The 24492-nt window shown below is 37.1% G+C and overlaps 1 protein-coding gene across 1 annotated transcript in view; it reads left to right on the forward strand.

Annotated features, from left to right (window-relative positions):
* Positions 1-24492, forward strand: part of IRAG1 (inositol 1,4,5-triphosphate receptor associated 1) — an 86469-nt gene that overhangs the window by 60047 nt on the left and 1930 nt on the right. Inside the window, exons 12-19 of the mRNA XM_034417080.2 lie at positions 107-137; positions 9362-9502; positions 10875-11006; positions 12351-12492; positions 13332-13381; positions 14423-14521; positions 14888-14952; positions 23705-23824. Of these exons, the coding sequence (XP_034272971.2) occupies positions 107-137; positions 9362-9502; positions 10875-11006; positions 12351-12492; positions 13332-13381; positions 14423-14521; positions 14888-14952; positions 23705-23824 (780 nt within the window). The remainder of the gene's footprint in view (positions 1-106; positions 138-9361; positions 9503-10874; positions 11007-12350; positions 12493-13331; positions 13382-14422; positions 14522-14887; positions 14953-23704; positions 23825-24492) is intronic.

The raw sequence follows: 24492 nt of genomic DNA on the forward strand, positions 1-24492 counted from the left end.
AGCTGATTATTAGCCAATTAAGAAAATGGCCAGTTAGATGCTGATTAAGTATGCAGAATAAATGGCTTTTAAATGTAACATATAAGTTATTTCTGTTTTATTGCAGTCCTCCACCACTTACTGAACGAGAGGTTGAGGTAAGTGTTTTTAATTTAAACAGCACAAAAGCAATCAAGCTTTACTTGCTTTTCAGGGAATGCTATATTTTTCAGTTAAAGACTTGGTGAAAATATATTTGAAGAATGTTCTCAAAACATCATTTACAATAAATAGAATATAAAATGTATCTCTTATAATAACATATATGAACATACCAGATTAGATCAAGAGGTAACAGAAGAATTCTATTTAGCTGCCAGTACTGAGTTATGGAATAGGAATTAAACTTAATTGGATCTGTGATCAGGATTTTCAAGAAACAAAAATCAAGAAACCTTGATAGAATCAAAGCTTTGTATACTTTTACTGAGAAAAGCCAACACAAAATTATCTTAACTATCAGTTTCTATGTCTAGCATTAATTTAGAAACACTCACTTTATCAGATGGCCACAATGTAAAAAATTTCTAGGTATGAAGAGGTGCAGAACAGGAGTGAAATTCACTTACCTTTCCCTACCGGCTTGCAAATGTGAGCACGCATGCATGCGCAGAGCTTTCTGAGCATGTGCAGAGGGTCAAAAACAGGATGTGATGACATCCAGGCGGGTGGGTGGAGCCTCCCACCGCCAGCGCTACCAGATTGTGCGACCTGGAGAGATCCGGCTGAATTTCACCACTGGTGCAGAGTCACTTGAACAAAGAACTGAAGTTTGCTCATCTTTCCTTTTACAAGAAGTGTCAGATGTAAATGCCTTATTCTCCAATGTGTAAATAATGTATATATGGAACATCAGAGGTTAACTTATTCTTTGGACTTTAATGTATTCATAACTTACCACTCCCATTCCTAGCTCCACCCCTTGTATATATAAGGAGCCACCCTCACCATTCTCGTCGCTTCTACCTTGAATATTCAGTGAATATAGAATGCCTATCATAATTAAAAAGAAATATATTTAAAGCTCTAACTCCTATTATCTTTATTGAGTCTGATCCTGAAAATATTGCAACAAGCTGGTAGCAGAGGATGGTTAATTGACTCAATAAGTAATTAAAAATGTCCAAGAAAGATAGGCCCAACACCAGGGCCTACAGCAAAGAAATAGAAACTGATCAAGAGATGATCAACGAATCCACCAATGCGATTTCGAGAGAATCCGAAGAATACACCACTGAAGAAGAAGAACTAATGAGTGAAAATAATGACCAGAAAGAAATCGAAATAGAAAATAACGAACTCAGGTCAGAGATATTAAAGATACTAAAAAGCCAAAAGAATGATGAAAGTCTCATCGCGGACCTCCAGGAGATGCTGAAGAACAGCGGAGCAGCGAGAGAGAAAAACGTCATTAAAGAAAAACCCAAAGATCAAAAAATCGTAAGTGAGATGACTACTGAGAAAATAGTTGTTAAAAAGAAAAGATGTGATCCCGCGCGAAATTTTGAATGGCAGCCATCTTGGTTTCAACGAACTTCAAAAGAGAATGGAGCAGAGCCAATCAAAACGCTCAGTTCAAAATTTCTGGCGCGAAAAACACTATCAGACGAAGAAAGTGAGAAAGAAGTCTCAAACTCTTCAGATGATCCAAAATCAGAAAGTGAAGACGATTTAACAAAATCTCAAGTAAAATCAGCAATGAAAACGCTTTTTGCTGCTTTTGGGCCAAGACTGAAAATTACCAAGACATCTACGAAGAAGCAAGAAATCAAACCGGCGACTCAAGACCTGCACGCTCCCATCCTGACTTCGAAAGCGACGACGCCCGAGCCCAGAGAGCCATGCCGATTTCGCCCTACACCACAGACAAAATCGAATACCAACGCACACAAAAAGAAGAAAAGAACCGTCACCACCACCAGAACCCCAAAAACCGAGCCAGAGACCGACTCATCTGAGGAGGAGCGGATCGAGAGAGCTGAAAGGGAGAGAACCTTCCACGACGCCACCAAAGAAGAAATGAGCAACGCGCATGTGCGAAACTACGTAGACGACCCAGAAGGACTTGAACTGGCCAGAGAACCGCGCAGACTCATTGCAAGCATCCCAATGCCGTTCTGTAATTTCCTGCACTTGAGAGATCACGGACTGCCCCAGGTTGTAAGTAATGGACAGAATAATGTAGGTAACTTACCCAGTGACTTCCCAAAACTTAGAATTGATGGCATTAATTTACAAGAGTGGTATCAACAGCTTCAGGTTATTTTCATGAAAGAAAATTTACTATTCTTTATAACTAGCCCTCCAAGAAGACCTTGGACTTTAAAAATAGATTGTTTACATCATAGAGCATTTTTCATAATAATATCTAGCGTGTCTCCTGCAATGTATCATAGCATCAAACCAAACCTAACTGTATCAGAAATAATTCAATGCATGTTTAATCTATTTCACAGCGATAGCGTAGCTACAACCACAAGAATGTCTAAGGATTTCTTTTCCTCTAGAGTAAAACCAGGGGTTTCTATAAGTGAACATTTGATAAATCTAAACAAAATAAGAGCTGAGCTACAATTGAGGGGGGAAGTGATTTCAGATCAAACAATGAAAAGTGTTATTATCAATTCACTTGATCCATCATGGGATAGCTTTATGTCACACTTAGATACCATTAATTTGGGATATTTATCCATAGAAAGTCTATCTAACAAATTGATAGCAGAAGACAATTCAAGAAAAAATCGATCCAGTAACCAAACAGACCACAAACCTTTTAGGAAAGTAGTCTTTCAAGATAAACATAATGAGGCCTTTAGATGCTACAATTGTGGATCCAGGGAACATAGTAGAAGAGACTGCCCCAAAGTCTCAAGAGAGAGACATAGACCAGAATATAGGAGCAAATATAATTACAGACAATCTTCCACAGATAGACACAAATATAGAAGCCCACCAAATTACAAAGAAGGTAGGGTAGAGAAAATTCAAAAGAGAGGAAATCTGGGTCACTGAATGGGCTAAATAAACAAGACAGCACCAGAACACAGCAGGATGAGAATAACAATTGGCTTATTGATTCTGGTGCAACAAATCACACCACCAACAACAAAAGTATATTATCTTCATTTATAGAAGATAAGTTTGTGATAAAGGTAGCTAATCAAGAAAAGGTTCAAGTACTAGGCAAAGGAAATGTGACCTTGCCTGGTCTAGGGAAAATAGAGGGGGTATTATTAATCCCAGAAATACCTCACAACATACTAAGTGCCATAAAATTAAGCAGAGAATCTGATATCAATATAGTTTTCTCAAAGGGGAAAGCAACTATAGAAAAGAACAAAACAAATGTAGGTACTGTAATGATAAAAGGAGGTCTACCCTATCTGATAACTAAAGAAAGATGTTTACATAACATTGATTCAAATATGGAAGATTGTATTGAAGCAGATGATGAAAATGTCAGTAACAGTGACAATGATGAGTGTAGAATAACTCATGATCACAAAAATACATACAAGGAAAAGAAACCAAAAATAGGTAAACCAATTCATGATGAGTGTGCTCACATCTTACACAGGAAGTTAGGACATGCAAGCTTTCCTGTAGTACAAAAAATGACTGAACACGCAGAAGGTGTCAAAATAAAAAATTGTGAAAATTATTTGGAATGCTCAGTATGTAAGTCCACCAAACTAAAAACCAGTCCCAGACCAAAAAAATCTAACAGATCAACTAACAATATTTTTGATTTGGTACATATGGACTTAGTTGGTCCATTAAGTCCCTCAATTACCTATAGAAAACGTTACTTCCTAACAATAGTGGATGACTACAGCCGATATGGTTTTGTTTACACATTAAAGCACAAGGATGAAACATTTCAGAAATTTAAGGAATTCTACAAACGTATAGAAACACAACATAATATCAGAATAAAGCAAATTATGACAGATAGGGGATGTGAGTTCATGTCTAAAGAATTCTCCCAATGGTTAAAGGATAGAGGAATGTTACATTTCACGTCCAATCCTTTTTCTGCATTTCAAAATGGAGTTGCAGAGAGGAAAAATTCCACACTACAAACCATGATTAGGTGCACATTAGAGGATGCTGGTTTAGGCAAACAATTTTGGTCAGAGGCATTACATTATTCGAATTACACTCAAAATAGAACCTGGTCCAGTATTGTGAATAAGACACCATATGAGGTGATGTACAATAGAAAACCCAAATTATCACACATGCACATATTTGGAGTCACTGCAGACGTACACATACCTAAACAATTGAGGAGAAAGGGAGAAAACGTATCCAGGAGATTAAGATTCATGGGATACGAAACTGGAACCAAAGGGTACAGATTTATTGATAGTAATAACAAATTTATAGTATCCAGAACAGCTGTGTTCCATGAACAGGCCAATTGGTCAAAATTGCACCTTAATGAAATATTTCCTAATAAATGTAAAGATACGATATCTTGCGAGGAAGGAACAACAGAAAATCAAAATATTAACAAAAGTAAGAACAAAACCAAAACTTGGACTAATAGTCAGCATAAAATAAAGACAGACACATTAACAAAAAAGGAAGCTAGATATTTGCATGATAACCATAGCAAGCCTGAAAGAACTATTAGAAACAATAGAAACCAAATACCAAATAAATACAAAGATTACATAATGCATATGAATGGAGAACAAATAACACCTAATACATATGAAGAAGTATTGAAACTTCCACATGAAGAAAGAGAAAAATGGGAACTAGCTATGGAAAAAGAGATGGAAAGTTTACAAGGATTAAATGTATTCACACCTGCGATCGCACCTAAGGATAAAACAATTATAGGTACCAGGTGGATTTATAAAATTAAGAACTTAGAAGGAGGCAATACCTTATACAAGGCTAGACTAGTTGCACGAGGCTATGCACAAAAATATCCAGAAGACTATACTGATACATATTCACCCACAGTGAGAACTGAGAGTGTCAAAACAGCCCTTGTAGTAGCATCTGCACTCAATCTGGACGTATTCCAATATGACATACAGACCGCATACTTACATGCAAAATTAGATAAGGAAATATATGTAAGAGCACCACACAGTCAATACACTAATAAGAACGAAATTTGGTTATTAAATAAGAGTCTGTACGGATTAAAGCAATCCGGCAAAAGATGGTACGATTGCTTGGTAAAAGTACTTAAGACCATGGATTTCAACGCCACCACTGCTGATAACTGTTTCTTTGTAAAAAAGAGTAATGATCATATTGAATTTGTATTAATTTACGTGGACGATATTTTATACATTGGAAAGCATAAAGAGAGCAGGGAAATCTTTGTAAATAAGTTAAATGAACACTTCTCACTGAAATCTCTGGGTAAAGTGAATAAATACCTTGGTGTGCAAATTAACAAAACTAAAAGGGGATTCAAACTTACACAGAAAGATAAAATCATCGAACTCCTAAACAAATGTAACTTAAATAATGCTAAAACCTGTGACACCCCTATGCAAACTGATTTTCTTAGAAACACTGATGAATCTTCCCCTGAGTTTAAAGACAACACATTTTACAGATCAGTTATAGGTTCACTCCTTTATATATCTAATTGGACTAGGCCAGATATTGCATTACCTCTCAATCTATTGTCAAGATATGTTAGTAAACCAACCTTGTATCATTGGGAAGCTGTCAAAAGAATTCTAAGATATCTGAAGGGTACATTAGATTTTTGTTTAATGTTGGAACCCAATAATGACAGAGAACCAAAAATTACTTGTTATGCTGATGCAGATTGGGCTGGTGATACATCATGCAGAAAGAGTACTTCTGGTTATGTTTTTCTATTGAATGATTGTCCAGTTTACTGGTATACTGGTAAACAAGAACTAGTAGCCACTTCTACTACAGAAGCGGAATATGTTTGTTTGTCCAAAGCTGCAAATAACCTTGTATGGTTCAATGATCTGATCACTGATGTTTGGAAGAAACCCACCTTACCATTTATTATGCATGAAGACAATAAAGCGGCCATTGAAATATCCAGATCCGATGCAATTGGACAAAGGTCCAGGCATATTGATATAAAGTTTAAGCATGTGAGACAACTGTCTCAAGACGGATTCATTAAAGCAATACATTGCGATACTTCTGAACAATTAGCTGACATATTAACAAAACCCTTACCTTCTAAACAACACAAATATTTAACTTCTAAATTATATGTATTATATTGTCCTGAATCAGAATGTAATTGGTGTTGTGTAACGAACCGGCATTTAGAGGGGGATTTGTCAGATGTAAATGCCTTATTCTCCAATGTGTAAATAATGTATATATGGAACATCAGAGGTTAACTTATTCTTTGGACTTTAATGTATTCATAACTTACCACTCCCATTCCTAGCTCCACCCCTTGTATATATAAGGAGCCACCCTCACCATTCTCGTCGCTTCTACCTTGAATATTCAGTGAATATAGAATGCCTATCATAATTAAAAAGAAATATATTTAAAGCTCTAACTCCTATTATCTTTATTGAGTCTGATCCTGAAAATATTGCAACAAGAAGCTTTTAAAACTATGGTGCACAAGAGACTGACCCCTAAGAATTATCACAGCAAAAAACACAACGCAGGGTTGTTGTTTTCCTTCAAAAAAGCCTTTTAAAGAATATATCTCTCAGGGCAATTTCTTACTCAGACTTTCTATTCATTTCTGTAAAGAAAGAATTGACAATTAAAAATTCAGCTTCAGCAAGTAAGTTTTAGCATTTGAATGGAAGACCATTAAAAAATCTTAATGCAAATTAAACTGGGGAATCAGGGAGAAAAACATCCCAGAATTTGAAAACAGCCAATCACTTCATAGGCTAATTAAGGGAACTACACAGACTTATCCATGAAACCATCAAGAGTTTATCTTAATTGCAAGAAACTTTATCTAACCAGTTTTCCCAATCTGGAATTTCCAGCTGTGATGAGATTGTAATTCCTGAATTCTTAAAGTTATAATTTCAACACAGCTAGAGGATGCTGGGTTATATCACATGATTAAGTTGCTGATTGTACATAGAGAAACTTTGCCCAAATATTAGCATTTTCACATACATTCTATCTATATTTATTTAGCTGCCTAGCTAAAAATGTTGCTGGTTCAGAAAAAGCATCCATTTTCATTTCTTTATTGATTTGACAAAATGTAATAGAAAAAGCAACCAATAGCGTGGCAATTTTCACTTAGTAAGCATTGTGTTATAAACAGAACTGCTTTGACCTAAAGCCAAAAAATAAAGGTAGTTTAGGAACTACTGGTTCAAAATTCTGAAAATCATTACTTAGTACTACAGCTGAAGCCTGAGAATTTTATGGAAGATGTAATTCAGAAGGATTGTTATTGCCAAACAGACTGGAATGATTTATTTCCAAAAGAGAAAATTCTTCACCTTAAACCTAGTTTTTGGAAACCAAATGGTATTGACATTTTTAAAAAATATTTATTCTACACTGAAATGCATAAAGAGGTTTGCTGCTCTAAAGTATTCTGAAACCTATGCAAAGTAGGTGATTATCATATAAAGATAACAGCAAGTGATTATTGTAGGAAGTAAAAAATATTTTTTAAAAAATATAGTAAACCATAGAAAAATAGCACAAGCACAAATTACCTAGTACTCCAATAGCTATAATCAGTCAAAGGCTACAACATATAGAGCCGGCATTCAGCATATAGATATTTTGGAGAGGGGAGCATCCATTCTGTCAGCACACTAATCTTATAGCGGTAGGATCAGGGGTGAAATGCTCCCAGTTCGGACCGGATCACCCGATCCGGTAGCGATGGTGGTGGGTGGTTCGGAGAACCGGTAGCAAAAATCCCTGCCCCCCCAAATGCCCAGCTGAACTTTTTTTTTTTACTTTTAAAAGCATTTTTTCTACAACTTCCGCCGCCAAAAAAATGCTTTTAAAAGTAAAAAAAAAAGCCTCTGATGATCCTGCGGCTCAGCTGGGATCGTCAGAGGCTTTTCAAAGCATTTTTTTCTGCAACAAGGTTGCAGAAAAAAATGCTTTAAAAGGCTCTCTGATGATTCCAGCTGAGTTGCCTGATCGTCAGAGAGACTTTTCAAAGCATTTTTTTAAAACTATCAGGCAACTCAGATGGGATCATCAGAGAGACTTTTAAAGCATTTTTTTCTGCAACCTCTTCAGCGGAAGAGGTGGTTTAAAAAATGCTTTGAAAAGGCTCTGACAATCCCAGCTGTGTTCCTGATCGGCAGAGGCTTTTCAAAGCATTTTTTTGCAGTTGCAGAAAAAATGCTTTGAAAAGTTAAAATAAAAAAAGGGGTTGGCCACGCCCACCCAGTCACATTACCCACCACCACCACCAAGCCGCGCCCACAGAACCGGTAGTAACAAATTTTACATTTCACCCCTGGGTAGGATGCAGTATAAAACCTGCCACCCAGAGTCATTCATAGTGGAAACTTTTGTTGATCTTCCTAATATATTATAAGGTATAGCTAAAAGAGAAATTCAATGTTTAAAAGCTATTTAATTATTTTAAAAGGTTTATTTTATTGTCAGAATAGTGCTGCCTTCTTTACATTAATTTTTATTTGTCCATTATATATAGTGTGTAAAAGATGGAAGATAGCTATAAGAATTATATTGATGGTCTCTTGCAAAAGCATTGAGTCTTCAGATTAATAACATTTCATATAGTTCAGCTTGCCACCAGCAGCTTCTTTATAATGCTACCAGTGGTGGGTTCCTCCTGATTCAGCCCAGTTTACGCAAGCCGGTAGCGATGACGCTATTACGTCACCAAACCGGTTCTCTTTCTTCGGGAGCTGGGCCCTCCCGCCCGCCCCTGTGTTATTCTGACCTTATATTTCTGCTGTTTTCGCCCAGCTGAGAGGTGTGGCAGAGTGGATTGCCGCACCTCAGCTGGGCAGATTTGCAACGCGCTTGCGTGAAGCGCTCGTTTGGTGTGCCTGCGAGCGAACTGAGCATGCATGCGGCGATCGTGCGCAAAGCGCACGACTGAAGAGGCGATCGCGCGCAAAGCGCGCACACAAAGAGAACCGGTAGTAAAGCCGGTTAGAACCCACCCCTGAATGCTACCCTACATCATATAAAGCAAGTGTGATGTGCATGTTGTTGTTGTAGGTACCTTAAGCCCATTTCTAGATATATAGGTAGAATATTTTAAAGTAGGAAACATGACTCCCCTGTATGTAAAGTTTGTTGGTGGAAATTAATTCCTTCAATTAATGAAAGGATTCAATTAATTTTTATTTTCCTGCAACAGAATGTATTTGTACAACTTTCACTGGCATTCAGAAATGATAGCTATACATTGGAATCAAGAATTAATCAGGCTGAAAGGGAAAGAAATCTTGCTGAAGAAAATACAGAGAAGGAATTAGACAACTTCAGGGGAGCAGTTACGGTAAAACAAAACATGCTGGGAACCTTTGTTGTGTTCTGTGTTATGTATTTTAAAATTTTCAATAGATTACTTGTTAGATTTAGGTCCTGCCATTTTTATATAGAAGCTCAAGGCAGGGTACGTAGAATTTCTTCCTCTATGAGTTACAACACTGTGAGGTGAATTGGTCTAAGAGAGTGATTGTCATGCAAGGAGCTTCCATGATGAACTCCAAAATCCAAACATTTTGGGAATAATCAGGACAGCCCATTTCAAATTCAAAACTGTAGGAAATTTGAATATTTAAAATTCTGAAGACCTTTTCTTCCATCATGAACATACTATCGCTAGAATTTGTGTAAGGTCAGAAATGGTCTTCAGTGAAAAGAGGTACATGGGTGGAATGGATAATTTATTTTCTATCTCTTTATCTGTTTGTCTGTCTATTCATCCATTTATCTACCCACCCACCCAACTATCCATCTGTCCATCCATCTATCTATCCATCCACCCATCTCAGTTGTTTTGGATCATGATTTCTTGAAATCCAACTACCATCATTTTGAAGTAGTATCTGTTTTTAAGAAAGTTGATTGTACTGGCAGTAATAATAATTGACATAGTATATTAAAAGTTGCCATGGTTTCTGACTAATAGTTCCCACTTGACCTTTTAAGAAATTCTCAATTGTGAAAGCATGACTCGGTGAAGCCATTTTCTAAATTTTAGATTCAAACTTTGGCTATGTTCATTTTTTATATTAATATTTAGAGTTAACAACAACTACTAATAAGGACAAGTATTGCTAAATAATTAATTCAGCAAAGCATACATTTCCCTGATTGGAGTAAGGCAGTCTACATGTTTTCTGACTATCAAGCTTTTGGTAAAATATAAGAACATTTTAAATTCTAATCATGAAAACCTATCTTTTATCTCTTCAAGATAAAAAATTTCTAACACTACATTAAAAATATAGTATATTGTTCAGGTATTTTATATTTTCTACATTAATAGTGGGTTGATGGAACAAGTGCAAAATACAAGTAGATTATAGTTAGAAGATGATTATTATTCTTTATGCTTTTCTGAGTGAGAGAAGGAGAAATGGATGATAAAAGCCTGCTCATGACTAATCCTTTAAGTAGTTATTTGGATGTTGACTCAACAGTATGTCTAGAATAAAAAAAAACTCCTTTCATGTTACATTATATTTTTAAGTTTTTAGAAACAGATGAAAACTTACTCTATGGGTGCCATTTTATTACATTTATTGCAAATTATCCTTTTATGGCTTTATTGCACTTCGACTTTTCAGATTTAAAAAAATAATAAATTAATAATATTTTAAATTTATAATATAGTTAATATGTTATGGAACACTCTGTTTCAGTCTTCAGCTTCCTTGTGGCATCACTCTGAACATCGAGAGATGTACCAGAAATTATTGGAAGACATTGCTGTGCTTCATCGTTTGGCTTCAAGACTGTCCAGTCGGGCTGAAATGGTTGGCGCTGTTCGTCAGGTAAAAACCATTAAAACTGCCAGTTAACTCAGGGGTGAAATCCAGCAGGTTTTGACAGGTTCGGGAGAACCAGTAGTGGAAATTTTGAGCAGTTCGGAGAACCGGTAGCGGAAATTTTGAGCAGTTCGGAGAACTGGCAAATACCACCTCTGGCTGGCCCCAGAGTGGGGTGGGAATGGAGATTTTGCAGTATCCTTCCCCTGGAGTGGGGTGGGAATGGAGATTTTGCGGTATCCTTCTGCTGTCACACCCACCAAGCCATGCCCACCAAGCCACACCAACCCACCAAGCCACACCCACAGAACCGGTAGTAAAAAAAATTGGATTTCACCACTGGGTTAACTATATATTCTCACTCTGACTTGATTATTGGTCAATCCATGACTGATTCTAGCTAAAAGAGAGGCTGAAACCCAGATAACAGGCATAATCCTAAAACAATATCCAAAAGTCTGAACACACTAAACTTTTTTTTTGTTTTGTTTTAACACACCAGCACCACCTCTAAGGTTCCAGGCAGGTGTTTTTTCCAGCCCACAGTCAAATGCCTTGTGAGAACATAGATCTAAAAATTTCTTACAATCCAAAATAACCTTATTGTTTAAGCAAGTACAAACTGAAGGTGTTCAATTTACTAATACAGTGGAGATGTAAATGAAGATTCACACAGAATAAATTGATAAAATAAGGTAAACTAATCAGTAGATTGCAAGAAAAATGTACATAATAGTAAGGTTTAAAAAATGTGGTTTACTTGGCATAAACAACTGTTGATCCTGAAGAACTAGTCTCCAAAACGGAGAATCTCAGAGTATCTGATACTTCAAGAGTTCTTGGGATCAGATTGCATCCAGGCAATCACCTTGCATAGTATGATAGCTTCTGCCCTTAATGGGTCATAGATTAAAAGACAGAATTCAGATACTGTCACTCCCTGAGGAACATTTATTTGAATATTAATAACAAAAAGAAAAAAGAAAAATGACATTCTATTCAATGGCATTCTCATTACAATATGTGCCAAACTGGCAGGGTCTCCTTTTGAGTAAAATCATATAGCTAAAAACTGTTATATACAGTAGAACCTCTGGTCACAACCATAATTGGTTCCATAACTTTGGTCGCAAACTGATTTGGTCGTGACCCAAACCTAATTTTGGAAATTTACAAAAAAAATGGCGCAGAAGGGGAAATCGGCCACGGGAAAAAAAATTGTGCATTTTTGGTTGGAACCTGATTTGGTCGTGGTCAGAAGCTTTCATGACCAGATGTTCTACTGTACTGCTATTTCCTTGATATCAAAAATATACCTTTATGTGTGTTGTTCTTATCTATTTCTTCTAGGAAAAACGTATGTCAAAGGCTACTGAAGTTATGATGCAGTATGTAGAGAATTTAAAAAGAACATATGAAAAGGATCATGCTGAGCTCATGGAGTATAAGAAACTTGCTAATCAGAATTCTAGCAGAAGCTATGGTTCTCCAGGTAAAACGTCCTGAGATTTTAAACACATCTTTGTATTGCTGTAAAACCTTTATTTGCTCTCCTACATAGTTAAAGATAATATGGAGTGTCCCAAAACTCTTACCATAGTTTTAAGAAAACTTAAAATTGCACTGAGTCCTTTGGGACATCTTGTGTGTATAAAATACCTGATAAATAGAATATTTATTTATTGAATAAAATTGTGCATCTTGATTTAGCAGGAGGCAGCTCCAGGCTTAAAAACTAAGTACAAATAGGCTTGGTTAGTATTTGTTTTAGAGATTACTAGAAAATTCCAGAGCTCAGAGCTAACATGAGAAGTGAAAAATAACATGGAAAGAAGGCAGTGGTAAAGCTGTTATCAAATTGTGGCCATAGCTATGAAGTCACCTGGAATCAAACTCCACTTAAATAATACTGTATTTTTTTTAAAAAAAATCTTGATTTAAGTATCTTCAGAAAAACTGAGATTGTAACACATTCAACCAAAATGTCTATGGAGACTCTCAGTCATCCAGGTCATGGTTGTCCCAAAGGTACTTTTTCAAGAGGCAACTGGGCTTTCTGGTTTCATTTCTCATCCAAGAAGGTTCTTGGATGAGAAGCAAAACATTTTCAAAGAAAAAACGGAAAGTCTAGTTACCTCTTGAAAAAGCACCTTTGGTATGATAATGATAATCCATATTGATCACCATAACAATATTTTATCATAGTTTATAATAATGTTTAATGTTGCTTGATATGAGTCTTATTTTCAATATAAAACAGTCTGTTAAATAAGGTTTTGTGTTTTCTACCACTATTTTTTCCATTCAATTTTGTTTTATACTTTGCAACAGATGACGGTGTGCCTCGGACATCAAGATCCATGTCTCTTTCTATTGGAAAGGTATTTTTCCCAATTTTAATAAGCTGTTTAATGCACTATTTGCATAAGTTTCCATACTGTAAAATCTGTTAACCAAACCTGTGCTCTTCTGTAACTCTCCTTGTCCAATAAAATGAATCAGGCAACTATTTAAGAGAAGACTATCACTCATGGTGTCCTAGATAGGATATTTCATCCCAAGGGGTTACAACACTCCCACGCCAGCTTGTGATCTTATTTCCAAATTAGCTGCAATGCAGAAGGAAGGTTCCATGAAGCTGATTTTTATCTGAAAATGCAGGAGGTCTGCAAAACTTGGGAAGATAGTTTCCCCATTTGAGAGAATTGTTGTCTCATCCTTCCTCCCAGTTTTAGAATATTAGCCTGAGGGGAATGTTGGCACGGTAATTGTATTTTCCCCCTCTCTAGCCCACATAAAGCGATTGAAGTAAAACTGCTGATACACTGTCACTTTCCCCTGTGTCTTAGGCAAGGGATGAGACGTACAAGAGATGTACAAAGCAGCAGGCTGCTTAGATTTTTGGGTTTGTTTGTTTTTTTCCTTTTGTGCAAATTTGTATTGGGTGGAGACATGAGATTTTTACTGCTGCAACAGTGTGAGGCAGGATTAAGTGATTAAGAAATGGAAAGAGTGAAGTGTTTCAAAGAAAACATAAATTTAACATAATATATAATTTGGCCCTTAGGAAGCCACTACATTAAGAACTTAGCTATCAGAGACAGCAGACCTGAGGTACCAATAGAGAACCAACTCCACTGGAGACAATTAAGTTTGCTTCTGAATAAACATATATAAAATTATCCTGCACTTAACATTCTGTGAGATTCTTTTATAGAAGTGTTATGGAGCCGTAGAAACTATTGCCGCTGTTTGAAAGTTACAATAAAATTACTTTGTGAATTTTATGGAGTTGTACAGCAACTTATCCTGAAGTCCCATGGTTTCCTTTCTGCATGTTTTGTTCTAATCTGTTTAGTTGTATTTCCCATGAAACTATAATAAATGTCTAGATTGAAATATAACATGCTTTTTTGTTTTAGGTGCCTCGAAGGAGAGTCAGCGTTGCTGTTGTTTCAAAGTTTGAGCTCCCAGGCCAGTCACCTAGCCAGTCGCCCATACCTTTGGTGTCATCTTCTCTGGTAAAATTTACACATAGAAAATTGTATATAAATACACTTTTAAAGAATAAAACTTTGATTTTGATTAATTAAAAATGCCATATATTCTAAACCTGGCCTATATAAAGATTCATATAAATATAAATTAATGATTACATTTATACTCCAAATAAATGTAAGTATGCAGTTAGGTGAAAAACTGTCTTAAAACTCTCAAGGAAGTACTTTTCGATCTTCCAGTTTATACTGAAATTGTTGTCTGTTGGATATTAATTATTTGGAAAACACACAGATCATATATTTCATGTGATCAGGGTACTCTCATATATTAAATGCAATTTATGCTCTTGATTTTGAATGACATTGAATGAATATTTTTATTTACAGTCTGAATCATCAAATGGAAGAAGCAATTTGACATCAACTCCGATCTTACCTGTAGTTACAGAGACGTGAGTACATGAATATTTATTTCATTAAGCATTATACAATAGACAATTTTAACTGGCATTAAAATATTTCCTTTTTCAAAAAAAAGCAAGGCAATATAATACAGCTTGAAAATACATATAGTAATACAGTAATAAATATAGTCATATGGTAGATAGTAATACAGCAAGGGCTCAACTGTATTACTATTCCTAAATATATATTTTGAGGAACAAATATAATTATCTTTTTGGTGGAATATTTGTTTTTGCACTAGTATTCTAGGAAAAGAATATGGTTGGGCAAAGAAACATACCTGCTTCTTTGTCTGAATGTTCAGAAATAAGGCCAACTTTGTATACACACACAAAAAAAAAGTATATAAGATTGAATCCTTAAAAATGGGGAATAAAGTAATATATTCATGAAAACCTTGTGTTTTAGAGAGAAATTGAGTTCATTGGGAATTAACTATCCAATAGATTTATATAAGATTATAGCTTCATGCTGTGATGAGACCCACAGTTTCATGGTATTCTATCACTAGCTCAAGTCAGCATTGATTGCATATGTTTCTTACTTGCTACGTCCCACACATAGAGTTAAAATGGCTCATTTAATATCATACATCACATGATATTTTGCTCAGAGCAGAAATCCAACTTTAAAAATCTCCACAGATGGCTCTTCAGCTTCTGATTGATTGTTGGCGTTTAAATAGAGTACATCTACACTACAGGTAGTCATCATTTAGATGCCCTATTAACTAGCAATAGTAGTAGAAATATAGAGTAGTTAATTAAATCCTACACTAGATTCAGATGTAAAATCTGCTCTTGCCCATCAATTCCTTTTACCATATTTTTACAAAGCAGCCCATACCGGCAGCTCATTTTCTAGTGCTTACCAGACCTTATATTACACAAACTGACCATCTTTTATGCAAAAACATACTTAGAGGTAAATCTGACATATAAAGAATAATACCCAGGTATCAGCAGTCATCTCAGGAATTTTTTTCGGTGACCTCAACATGTCCAGGGAAAGCTTATCCTATAATAACCTTGTAAAAAGTGTCATTAGATTTTTTTTTGATGAAAGATTAATCTGACTACCTTCCTGGAAGCTGCAGATGTAGTGAACACATTTTAGGTTTGTTTTTTGTTTGTTTGTTTGTTTGTTTGTTTGTTTGTTTGATATATATCTTGCTTTTCCAGCTATTTCACTTTTCTTCAGGAGCCTTTGAAACTTCAGGGAGGAACACAAATAAAAATTTTGAGCTAGAGGAAAAGAGGATGGATGGATGGATGGATGGATGGATGGGAAAGGGAAAGGGAAAGGGAAAGGGAAAGGGGGAGGAGAAGAGAAGAGAGGAGATGCTTTCCAGAAAAAAGCCAAACTTCAAAGCATGAACTTCAGTCAGATTTGCAAAGGCTCAATCCACTCAATAAATCAGTGCACAGATTAAAACCCTGCCAAGTTGGAAGTATTTCTACAAATATTTGCTATGATTTTAAAACCATGACTTACCAACATGGACAGAAATCCAAGTAATGCAAACCAGGAAGTTTTTAAAGTTTCTGATGTGTCACAATACCTGGTTGTTCAGATGTCTTTGTAAGAAGACCAACTTTTGTCCATGTGGAGATCCCTCCCTCCATCGATGAGTATTTAAGACAAGGTAAGAAAGGCTGAGCACCAAAGAATTGAGGCCTTTGAATTATGGTGCTGGAGAAGACTCCTGCGAATCCCTTGGATTGCAAGGCCATCAAACCGGTCAGTCCTAGAGGAGATCTAAAGACTGCTCTTTAGAAGGCCAGATCCTAAAGATGAAACTCAAATACTTTGGCCACCTAATAAGAAGGAAGGACTCAATGGAGAAGAACCTAATGCTGGGAACGATTGAGGGGAAAAGAAGAAGGAGACGACAGAGAATGTGGTGGCTGGATGGAGTCACTGAAGCAGTAGGTGTGAGCTTAAATTGACTCCAGAGAATGGTAAAAGACAGGAAGGCCTGGAGGAATGTTGTCCATGGGGTCACAATGGGTCGGACACAACTTCGCAACTAACAACAACAACAACAACAAAAATGTTTTCCTCTTGTGGCTGAAGATCTTTTCATTTTGGTATCTGATTAGTTGTGTGTGTGTGTATAGCTGCTAAGCTGAATTGATAAGGACCACTTATTTAAAGGTGGGACCTTTAAATAAATAAACTACATCACTGATAGCATCAGCGATATAATATAACGTTAAGTCTCACTTGTAATCATTCCAAGATAATACGAATGATACAGTAGTTTACTGAATTCCTGAATAAAGATGCTTAAATATCTTTATTTCCTTCACTTCCAAAACATAGGCATGCCAAGAGTGTCATGTTTTGTCAAAAGAATACTGTCAGGAATACAGGATGTTCTGTGTTTTGGAACAGTGCATGAACGTATTTCCTAGAAAGTTTGTATTATATTGGCAGCTATTTTCCCCGGACAAAGAATTTGTCATATTCAGGAAATACAGCACATTTGGGGAAAAAAAACAGATTCTGCTGACGTTTGGAATTATGACTAGTGATTTGTAAACTAGTACAAAATAATGCATAAAAGAGTCCTATTAAAGTGCTTTATGTCTACTGTAATTCTTTCTCTCCATGACAAGTTCTGGGGTTTCTTTTTAAAGACAGGTTTCAGTTAGGGGGAAAAGAAATACTGGAATCTGGGGGGGGGGGGGGAATCCTGATTCTCCCAAAATAAATAAATAAATACATGGAAGTGTTTTAATTCACTTATTTTTCCCCCTATTTTTAAACATAAGCCATAGTTAGGGAACCTATAAGTTGTCTCAATAAATAAGAAACAACAATTGGACTTTGGCAAAGCCTGAGTTACTTATGAGTAGTAATTGTTTTCAACAAACAAAGCAACAGGCTTCTGCTTGGCTCGGCAAGCTTTGAAGACGCTCTTTTATGAGCGCCCGATCCCCGGTTCCGTAAAAGCCCCAGAACAGCCGAAAAACAGCTGCCTGGAGGCTTGGAACCCTCTCGCCGGGCAAAGGGGAGAGAGAAGAGTCGACAGGGGGAGGTAGAGCCCCCCAAGTGCGCTAGGAGAAATCCTGGGGCGCAAAGGGTGTGGGCTCCCTATAGAAGCCTGTCAAGCTGCTCCGGACCAGAGATGACTCCGCGAAAGCGGAGCTAGAAGCTGCGACCAAAATCTGCTGAAAATCAACGGGGGGACTTTTAACATCTTTACTTTGATTGCAGACAGAGCAAATCAGGAGAAAACAAAAGGAAAACTTGCAAATAACACTTTAACTCCATTTTAAAATGCAGAAAATGGCTCCTGAGGGCGAGAGGAGGAAACTACCAGGGAAAGTGCTTGTTAAGGCTTGTTAAAGTTTGTAACAGTGATACAGCTACTGGATTACACCCTAAGGGAAAGTTTTAAAGTGGAAGCGTCCATGGATAGAATTTGGTATTGAGGAAAAGAATTTGGTACTGACTTTAACTAAAATCTGGTTTTTATACTGTGTGGAAAAGAGTTGAATTGTTGTCCTGATAGCTGGATGAATACAAAGTGGCTGAAATATGGCTGACAACAGGGCTGGTGAATCAGCAAATTCCCAAGCCGTGACAGTCCAGGCTTTTCAAGAACTTTTAGACTCTTTTACTTCAGCCCTGTTGAATACAATTGAAAGGGCTTTTTCAAAAACAGCTTGGAAAAATATAAGCAGTTGTTAGAGGGACAGCAGGAAATTATTCAGAAGAATTTGTTTTTGGAAGATCAGGAGATGGACAGAATTAAGAGACTGGCTGGCACAGTTGAAACAAAGATTTTGGTGGACATTTCCATTCAAATGACAGAAAAGCAACAAATAGTTTCTTTATTGCAAGCTGACAATCTTTATGGCAACAAATTTTGGCTATATGGACAAAGAAATGGACTGAATGATTATACAAGCAAGAAGAGACGAAATGGGGATTTCAAGTTAGAAAACGCGACCTCAAGAAGAAAGCGAGTATTTCAGAAACATCAACCTCAAATCACCATTTTAAAAGTTTCAAAAATAAAACCGGGGGGAGGAGAGGGGGGGCTGTTGAAAGAATTTATTAAAAAAAAGGATTGGAAAAAATATAGAAAGAAGAGAAGAATAGAAGATTAAGAAAGATATTTTCCTGTGGATTTTGGAACTGGCATCGGACAAGTATGTGTTTTAATGGCATTAAGAGATTTATAAAATGTTTAACATAAGGTTATATTATTTTAAAAGATATATGAGATAAATTGTATAAGCTTCTAAGATGCCTAACCCTTTGAAACAAAGAGGATTAATGTTAAATTCAGAATTTTATTGCAAAATGATAATTAGTTTTGGATAGTAAAGGGCTGCTCTCTAAAAAGTTAGAGGTATTAAGACGGTTAATTGAAAATTTGAAAGACATCCTCCTGTAGATTCTGAAATTTATATTTGGTAAACAAGTGTTTCAAAGGTACCAAGAGATTTTTAAAATGCTTAACATAAGACTATATTATTTTAAAAGATATGAGATAAAATGTGTAAGATTTTAAGATGAAAAATTCTTTTTTCTTTTTTCTTTTCTTTTTCTCTTTCTTTTTTCTCTTTGAAGGAAGAGGATTAATGTTAAACTCAGAATTTCACTAGGGAGTAATGTTTAAAAAGAATGATGTTTGAGGGTATAGAAATGGAATTTATTCATGATTTTTACTGTTTGTAAGACTGCTAAAGTATTGGATTATACATCAAGGAAAAAAAATTTTTATAAGCAGGAAGAATGAACTTAATTTAATTGGGTTTGAGAATATATAAAAGGGAGGTTGATGAATTGCAGCAAGGGAGTTAAAGAACATGTGAGAGTTTTGAACTTTATAATTTATTAGTTTATTTTAGCATATGTTTGTTAGATGCTATACCCTGTTTTTGCTCTGGGAAGTCGGGGGGGTGGGGTGGGTGGGATAAGGGATGGGGGGGGAAAAGTGGTCAATAGAGAAATGTAGCAGAAGAAAGTATATTCTATGAGTAGAATATAGGAGTTGCTCAGACACTAAAGGAGGAAAATATTTCACAGCAAAGAAGAAAGAAGAGAGGAGGAGGGGGTAGGAAGAGGAGAGGGAGGGTGAGGAATGGAAGAAAGGAGAGGAGGAAGGGAAGGGAAGGGGACAGGAGTAGGAGTGAAGGCGAGAAGGGAAAGAAGAGAGAGGTGGGGGAAAGGGAAAGGAAGTAGGATGAGGGGGGAGGAGGCAGGAGAAAGTAGGAGAGAAGAGGAGGGAGGGAAGGGAAAGAAAGGAGGAGAAGAAGAAGGTTTGTTGTGGAATGAGGGGAGAAAGAGAAGAAGAGCAACTCCGAATGTAATTAAAATGTCTTATTTTAATGCTTTCCTTAAGGGAAACATGTATGTGTAGGATTTCTTATGTATAAGAAAATGTACAATTTCTATTATGTGGGGAAGGTGAAAGGGTGGGGGGGGGAAATTGTTTGTATTTCTTATAAAACTTTTCAATAAAAAACAAACAAACTGTTGGAAGAAACATCCTTCTAGGTTCTGCTCCAAGTGGGGAAAAAGACACTGGAGACATGGAGACTGCTTGGAAAGATGGTTTAATGGTGGACAGGATCACATGGCTTGAGTTCCTGAACAGAAAAGGGACGAGTTGCTGAGCGTGCCTTGTTTTATGCCCTCTCTGAGCTTTGAACTTCCTGGGGCACAGGAAGAGTATCCTGATTGGTTGTCAGACTCCCAGGGGGTGGGGGCCTTGCTGGCTGATGGTCACATGTGCTTCCCAGGTCACATGTGGTGAGTTTCTGCTGCTATTGTGTAGAGGGCTAATCCCATCTTTGGCAATTCCTACTATGGCTCTGCCTGAAGGAGGCAGATCTTTGTTATGTAGAATAGACTGGCCCAGGCCTTAATGGCCCATTGACAAAGGGTGGGGGGCAGGAAGGTGGGAGCTGCTTTGTCTGTAAAATATGCTTCTCATATTTCTCATCCAGGGAAATATAATATTCTGCCTTTTTCATATTTCCTAAAATATTTCACTCTTCCAGGAAAGGGGTGGGTGCTAACTTCCTACAAAACAAACAAACAAAGCAACAGTATAGTCAATAATATTCTATGGAGATGATTCTTTGTGTAACTACTTACCAAAGACTCCTAAGAAATTCCTTCAAGTTAATGGGGTGGCCCATTAATGAACTGTAAGTGCTTGTATACTGGGCTTTGTGTGAAGAAACTCTACCATTCACAAACTATGGTGGAAGTAACTAAGAATGTACAAATTAAGGCAAAACGTCATGTTCTTAGTGGGACTTTTAGGTCCAAAAAGTTTCTAGGTCCAAAAATAAGGAAGTGATTTAAATCTGAACAAACAATGAGCAACTACCTATCAAACAAAGACTATTAGAAAGGGCAAATTTGAAAATTTGAAGGAAACAATAAGGGGGCACAATCAGAGATGGGTTCTGACCAGTTCTGGAGAACCGGTAGTGGAAATTTTGAGTACTTCCAATAAATACCATCTATGACTGGCCCTGCCCCCATCTATTCTCTGCCTCCCGAGTCCCAGCTGATCGGGAGGAAATGGGGATTTTGCAATAACCTTCCCCTGGAGTGGAGAGGGAATGGAGATTTTACAGTATCCTTCCCCTGCCACGCCCACCAAGCCACACCCACAGAACCGGTAGTAAAAAAAATTGAAACCCACCACTGGGCACAATGGGTCAGTAGTTAAAAAGACTGAGACCCAAAAGCTGGGCAACAGGGTGAGCTCCCAATCTTGCCCCAGCTCCTGCCCATCTAGCAGTTCAAAAGCATGCAAATGCAAGCAGATAAATGGGTATCACTTTGGTGGGAAGGGAACAGTGTTCCATGTGCTTCAGCGTATAGTCATTCTGACCTCATGACCACAGAAGCATCTTTAGACAATGCTGACTCCCTTAGCTAAGGAATGGAGATAAGCACCACCCTCTAAAGTTGGACACCACTGGACAGGGGAAACCTTTACTTTTATCTTTAAGAAAACAATAGGTCTGAAACAACTGGGTATAAAATACTTTAATGTAGCTGTACAGATACCAGGACTATTTGTCAGACCTCTGTGTGATTTGATAGGCTGATTTACAACTTGTATTCTGTTAAAAACCTCTATTCTAACTGTCCTGACAATTCAGCACTCTTCCCTGCAGTAGAACAGGAATGGGCAACCTCTGACCAGGCTTTATTTGGCATATCAAAAGTAGTTTATTCCAAAAATGGATGAAGTACCGGTGGGGGACGGGAAATGATGAATGGGGCTCAGTGGCCATCTTCTGCAATCTGCAGAACCCATATCATACTTTATGTATTCCTGGAATGGTGTGACTCAACTGTCTTTAGGCAAGGAGCCTGGATAGCTCAACAGACAGAGCTCTGTAATTTAAGACCAGCTGTCTGCAATTAAAGTAAGATCGAATCCCGCTAGGCTGAAGGTTGACTCAGCCTTCCACCCTTTCTAAGGTAGGTAAATTGAGGACCCAGTTTGTGGGGGCAATAAGCTGACTTTGTATAAATATACAAAAGTATGAAGGCTATTGCTTAACGCATTGTAAGCTGCCCTGAGTCTCTGGAGAAGGGCAGCATATAAATCAAATTTAAAAAAAAAAGGAAAGAGACAGAGGATAACAGCAAGACATTTTAAGATTCTCTGTTTGCTTTATGGTGGCAGAATGCCCTGAACAAACCCAATCTCTCTTTCCCTTTTCTTCAAGCAACAATCAGCTTGGTATACAATAATTTGGGGTGTGTTTCGTTTGAGGCATGTCAATAGTGTTAGTTATTATTTGAAGGGGGTGCAGCTATTTTTGTATGTTGGTACAAAGCACAGCAGGCCAGGTGAGATGAGTATGAGTATGAGTAAAATAGGTATCTTCTCAGAACTGGCTGGCATCCGATAGAGGAGGAGAAACTGACAGAGGATTAGAGTGGGAATTTCTTGCCTAAATAATGTTTAAACTCCTAAATGTAAAGGACAGACTTTCCCAGGAAAAACAATATGACTTTTGTAGTGTTTTCCAAGAATTTTTGCTTTCTTATACATGCTTCCAGGAGACAGTGGGGCCCATGAAGCTGTGATATCAGATATTTGGTACAATCATAAATAAATCGGACAAGATGAGAAACAGCTAGACTGTATTCCTGTGGGTTGTTTTTTTTTTAACTTCTTTTTAAATAAGAGCTGCATCAGTTACTTGTTCTGGGAGAAAAGCATAAATTAAAGCATCATTTTGGGGGGAGTTTTACTTGGACAATTTGCAGAAATGGGTTAGGATGCAGTCCATTGCCATCCATTGCCATCCTGATCTATATGGGGGCATCTTCTCTAATTTTGCTCAAAGAGTACAAAGCATGTAATGTTTGCTGAATCATGTTCTATCAAATCAAAACTGGAAAATACATCATTTTCTCCAATTTTGATTGGTTTAGGTGGTGTTTTTGTAATGTTATGTGAATGAAATCAGCCTTTCCTAGGAGTACTGTATCTAGGCTGCAAAATAGCAGCAACTAGCTATAGAAAACTGCCTTTTTGCTGGTAACCATCCGGATATGGTAGCCTTAGGCTTTCAATCCCAAAGATAAGGAAGGAAGGAAGGAAGGAAGGAAGGAAGGAAGGAAGGAAGGAAGGAAGGAAGGAAGGAAGGAAGGAAGGAAGGAAGGAAGGAGAGATACCTCATGCTCCTAATATGCAACCTAAATAATGATGCATCATTTTCCTTTTAAATTTCTTAGTGCAAAACCAAACAGCGACCAGGATTGTGAACATCCTCCTTCGGCATCAACAGAAAGTGGCTTGGAAGAGATCAGCCCAGAGGCAAAAGCCAAAATAGAAGAGGAAGCTTATAACAAAGGGTGAGAACTTGGACATTATCACTTCGGGGTGTACTCACTTTTGTTGCCACCAGTTTAGACATTAATGGCTGTGTGTTGCGTTATTTTCAGGGGACAGCACATTTACACTGTTATATAAGCTGTATACTCACTACATTACATTGTAGCCAAGTGTCATTTCTTCAGTGTTGTCAGGTGAAAAGATATGCTTAAATATTTACAAAATGTGAGGGGCTGTACTCACTTCTGTGACATACTGTATTTTAAATCTTTTCTTCAACCCCAGATCTAAAATCAGATTAGATTTTAGAGACCTCATATCCCCATCAATATTCTGGCTGCAGGCATTATAAAAATGTACTGAATCCTCACTGCTGCTTTTGTTTCTGAAGGTGTACAGTTCCTTATTCTGGTCCATGAATTCATACATTGGAATGAATAAATTTGTTGTTCAGTTGCCAAGTTGTGTCTGACTCTTCGCAACCCATGGACCAAGTAATACTGTAAATGCGGCAGGGGAAATAGTTCTATGACCTTCCATATATCAAGAATTTCAATGTTCTGGAAGTCAACAATTTATGGACTGGGGAGGTCCTAAAACAGAAATGACACATAATATAATTAAGAAAGTGATCTTGCTCTTTTTTTTTTCTTTTAAGGAAATAAAATTCTGAGTTCGCCAATGGATT

Source organism: Pantherophis guttatus, chromosome 1 (assembly GCF_059756535.1).
Source record: "Pantherophis guttatus breed Tessera chromosome 1, ASM5975653v1, whole genome shotgun sequence".
NCBI classification, from domain to species: domain Eukaryota; kingdom Metazoa; phylum Chordata; class Lepidosauria; order Squamata; family Colubridae; genus Pantherophis; species Pantherophis guttatus.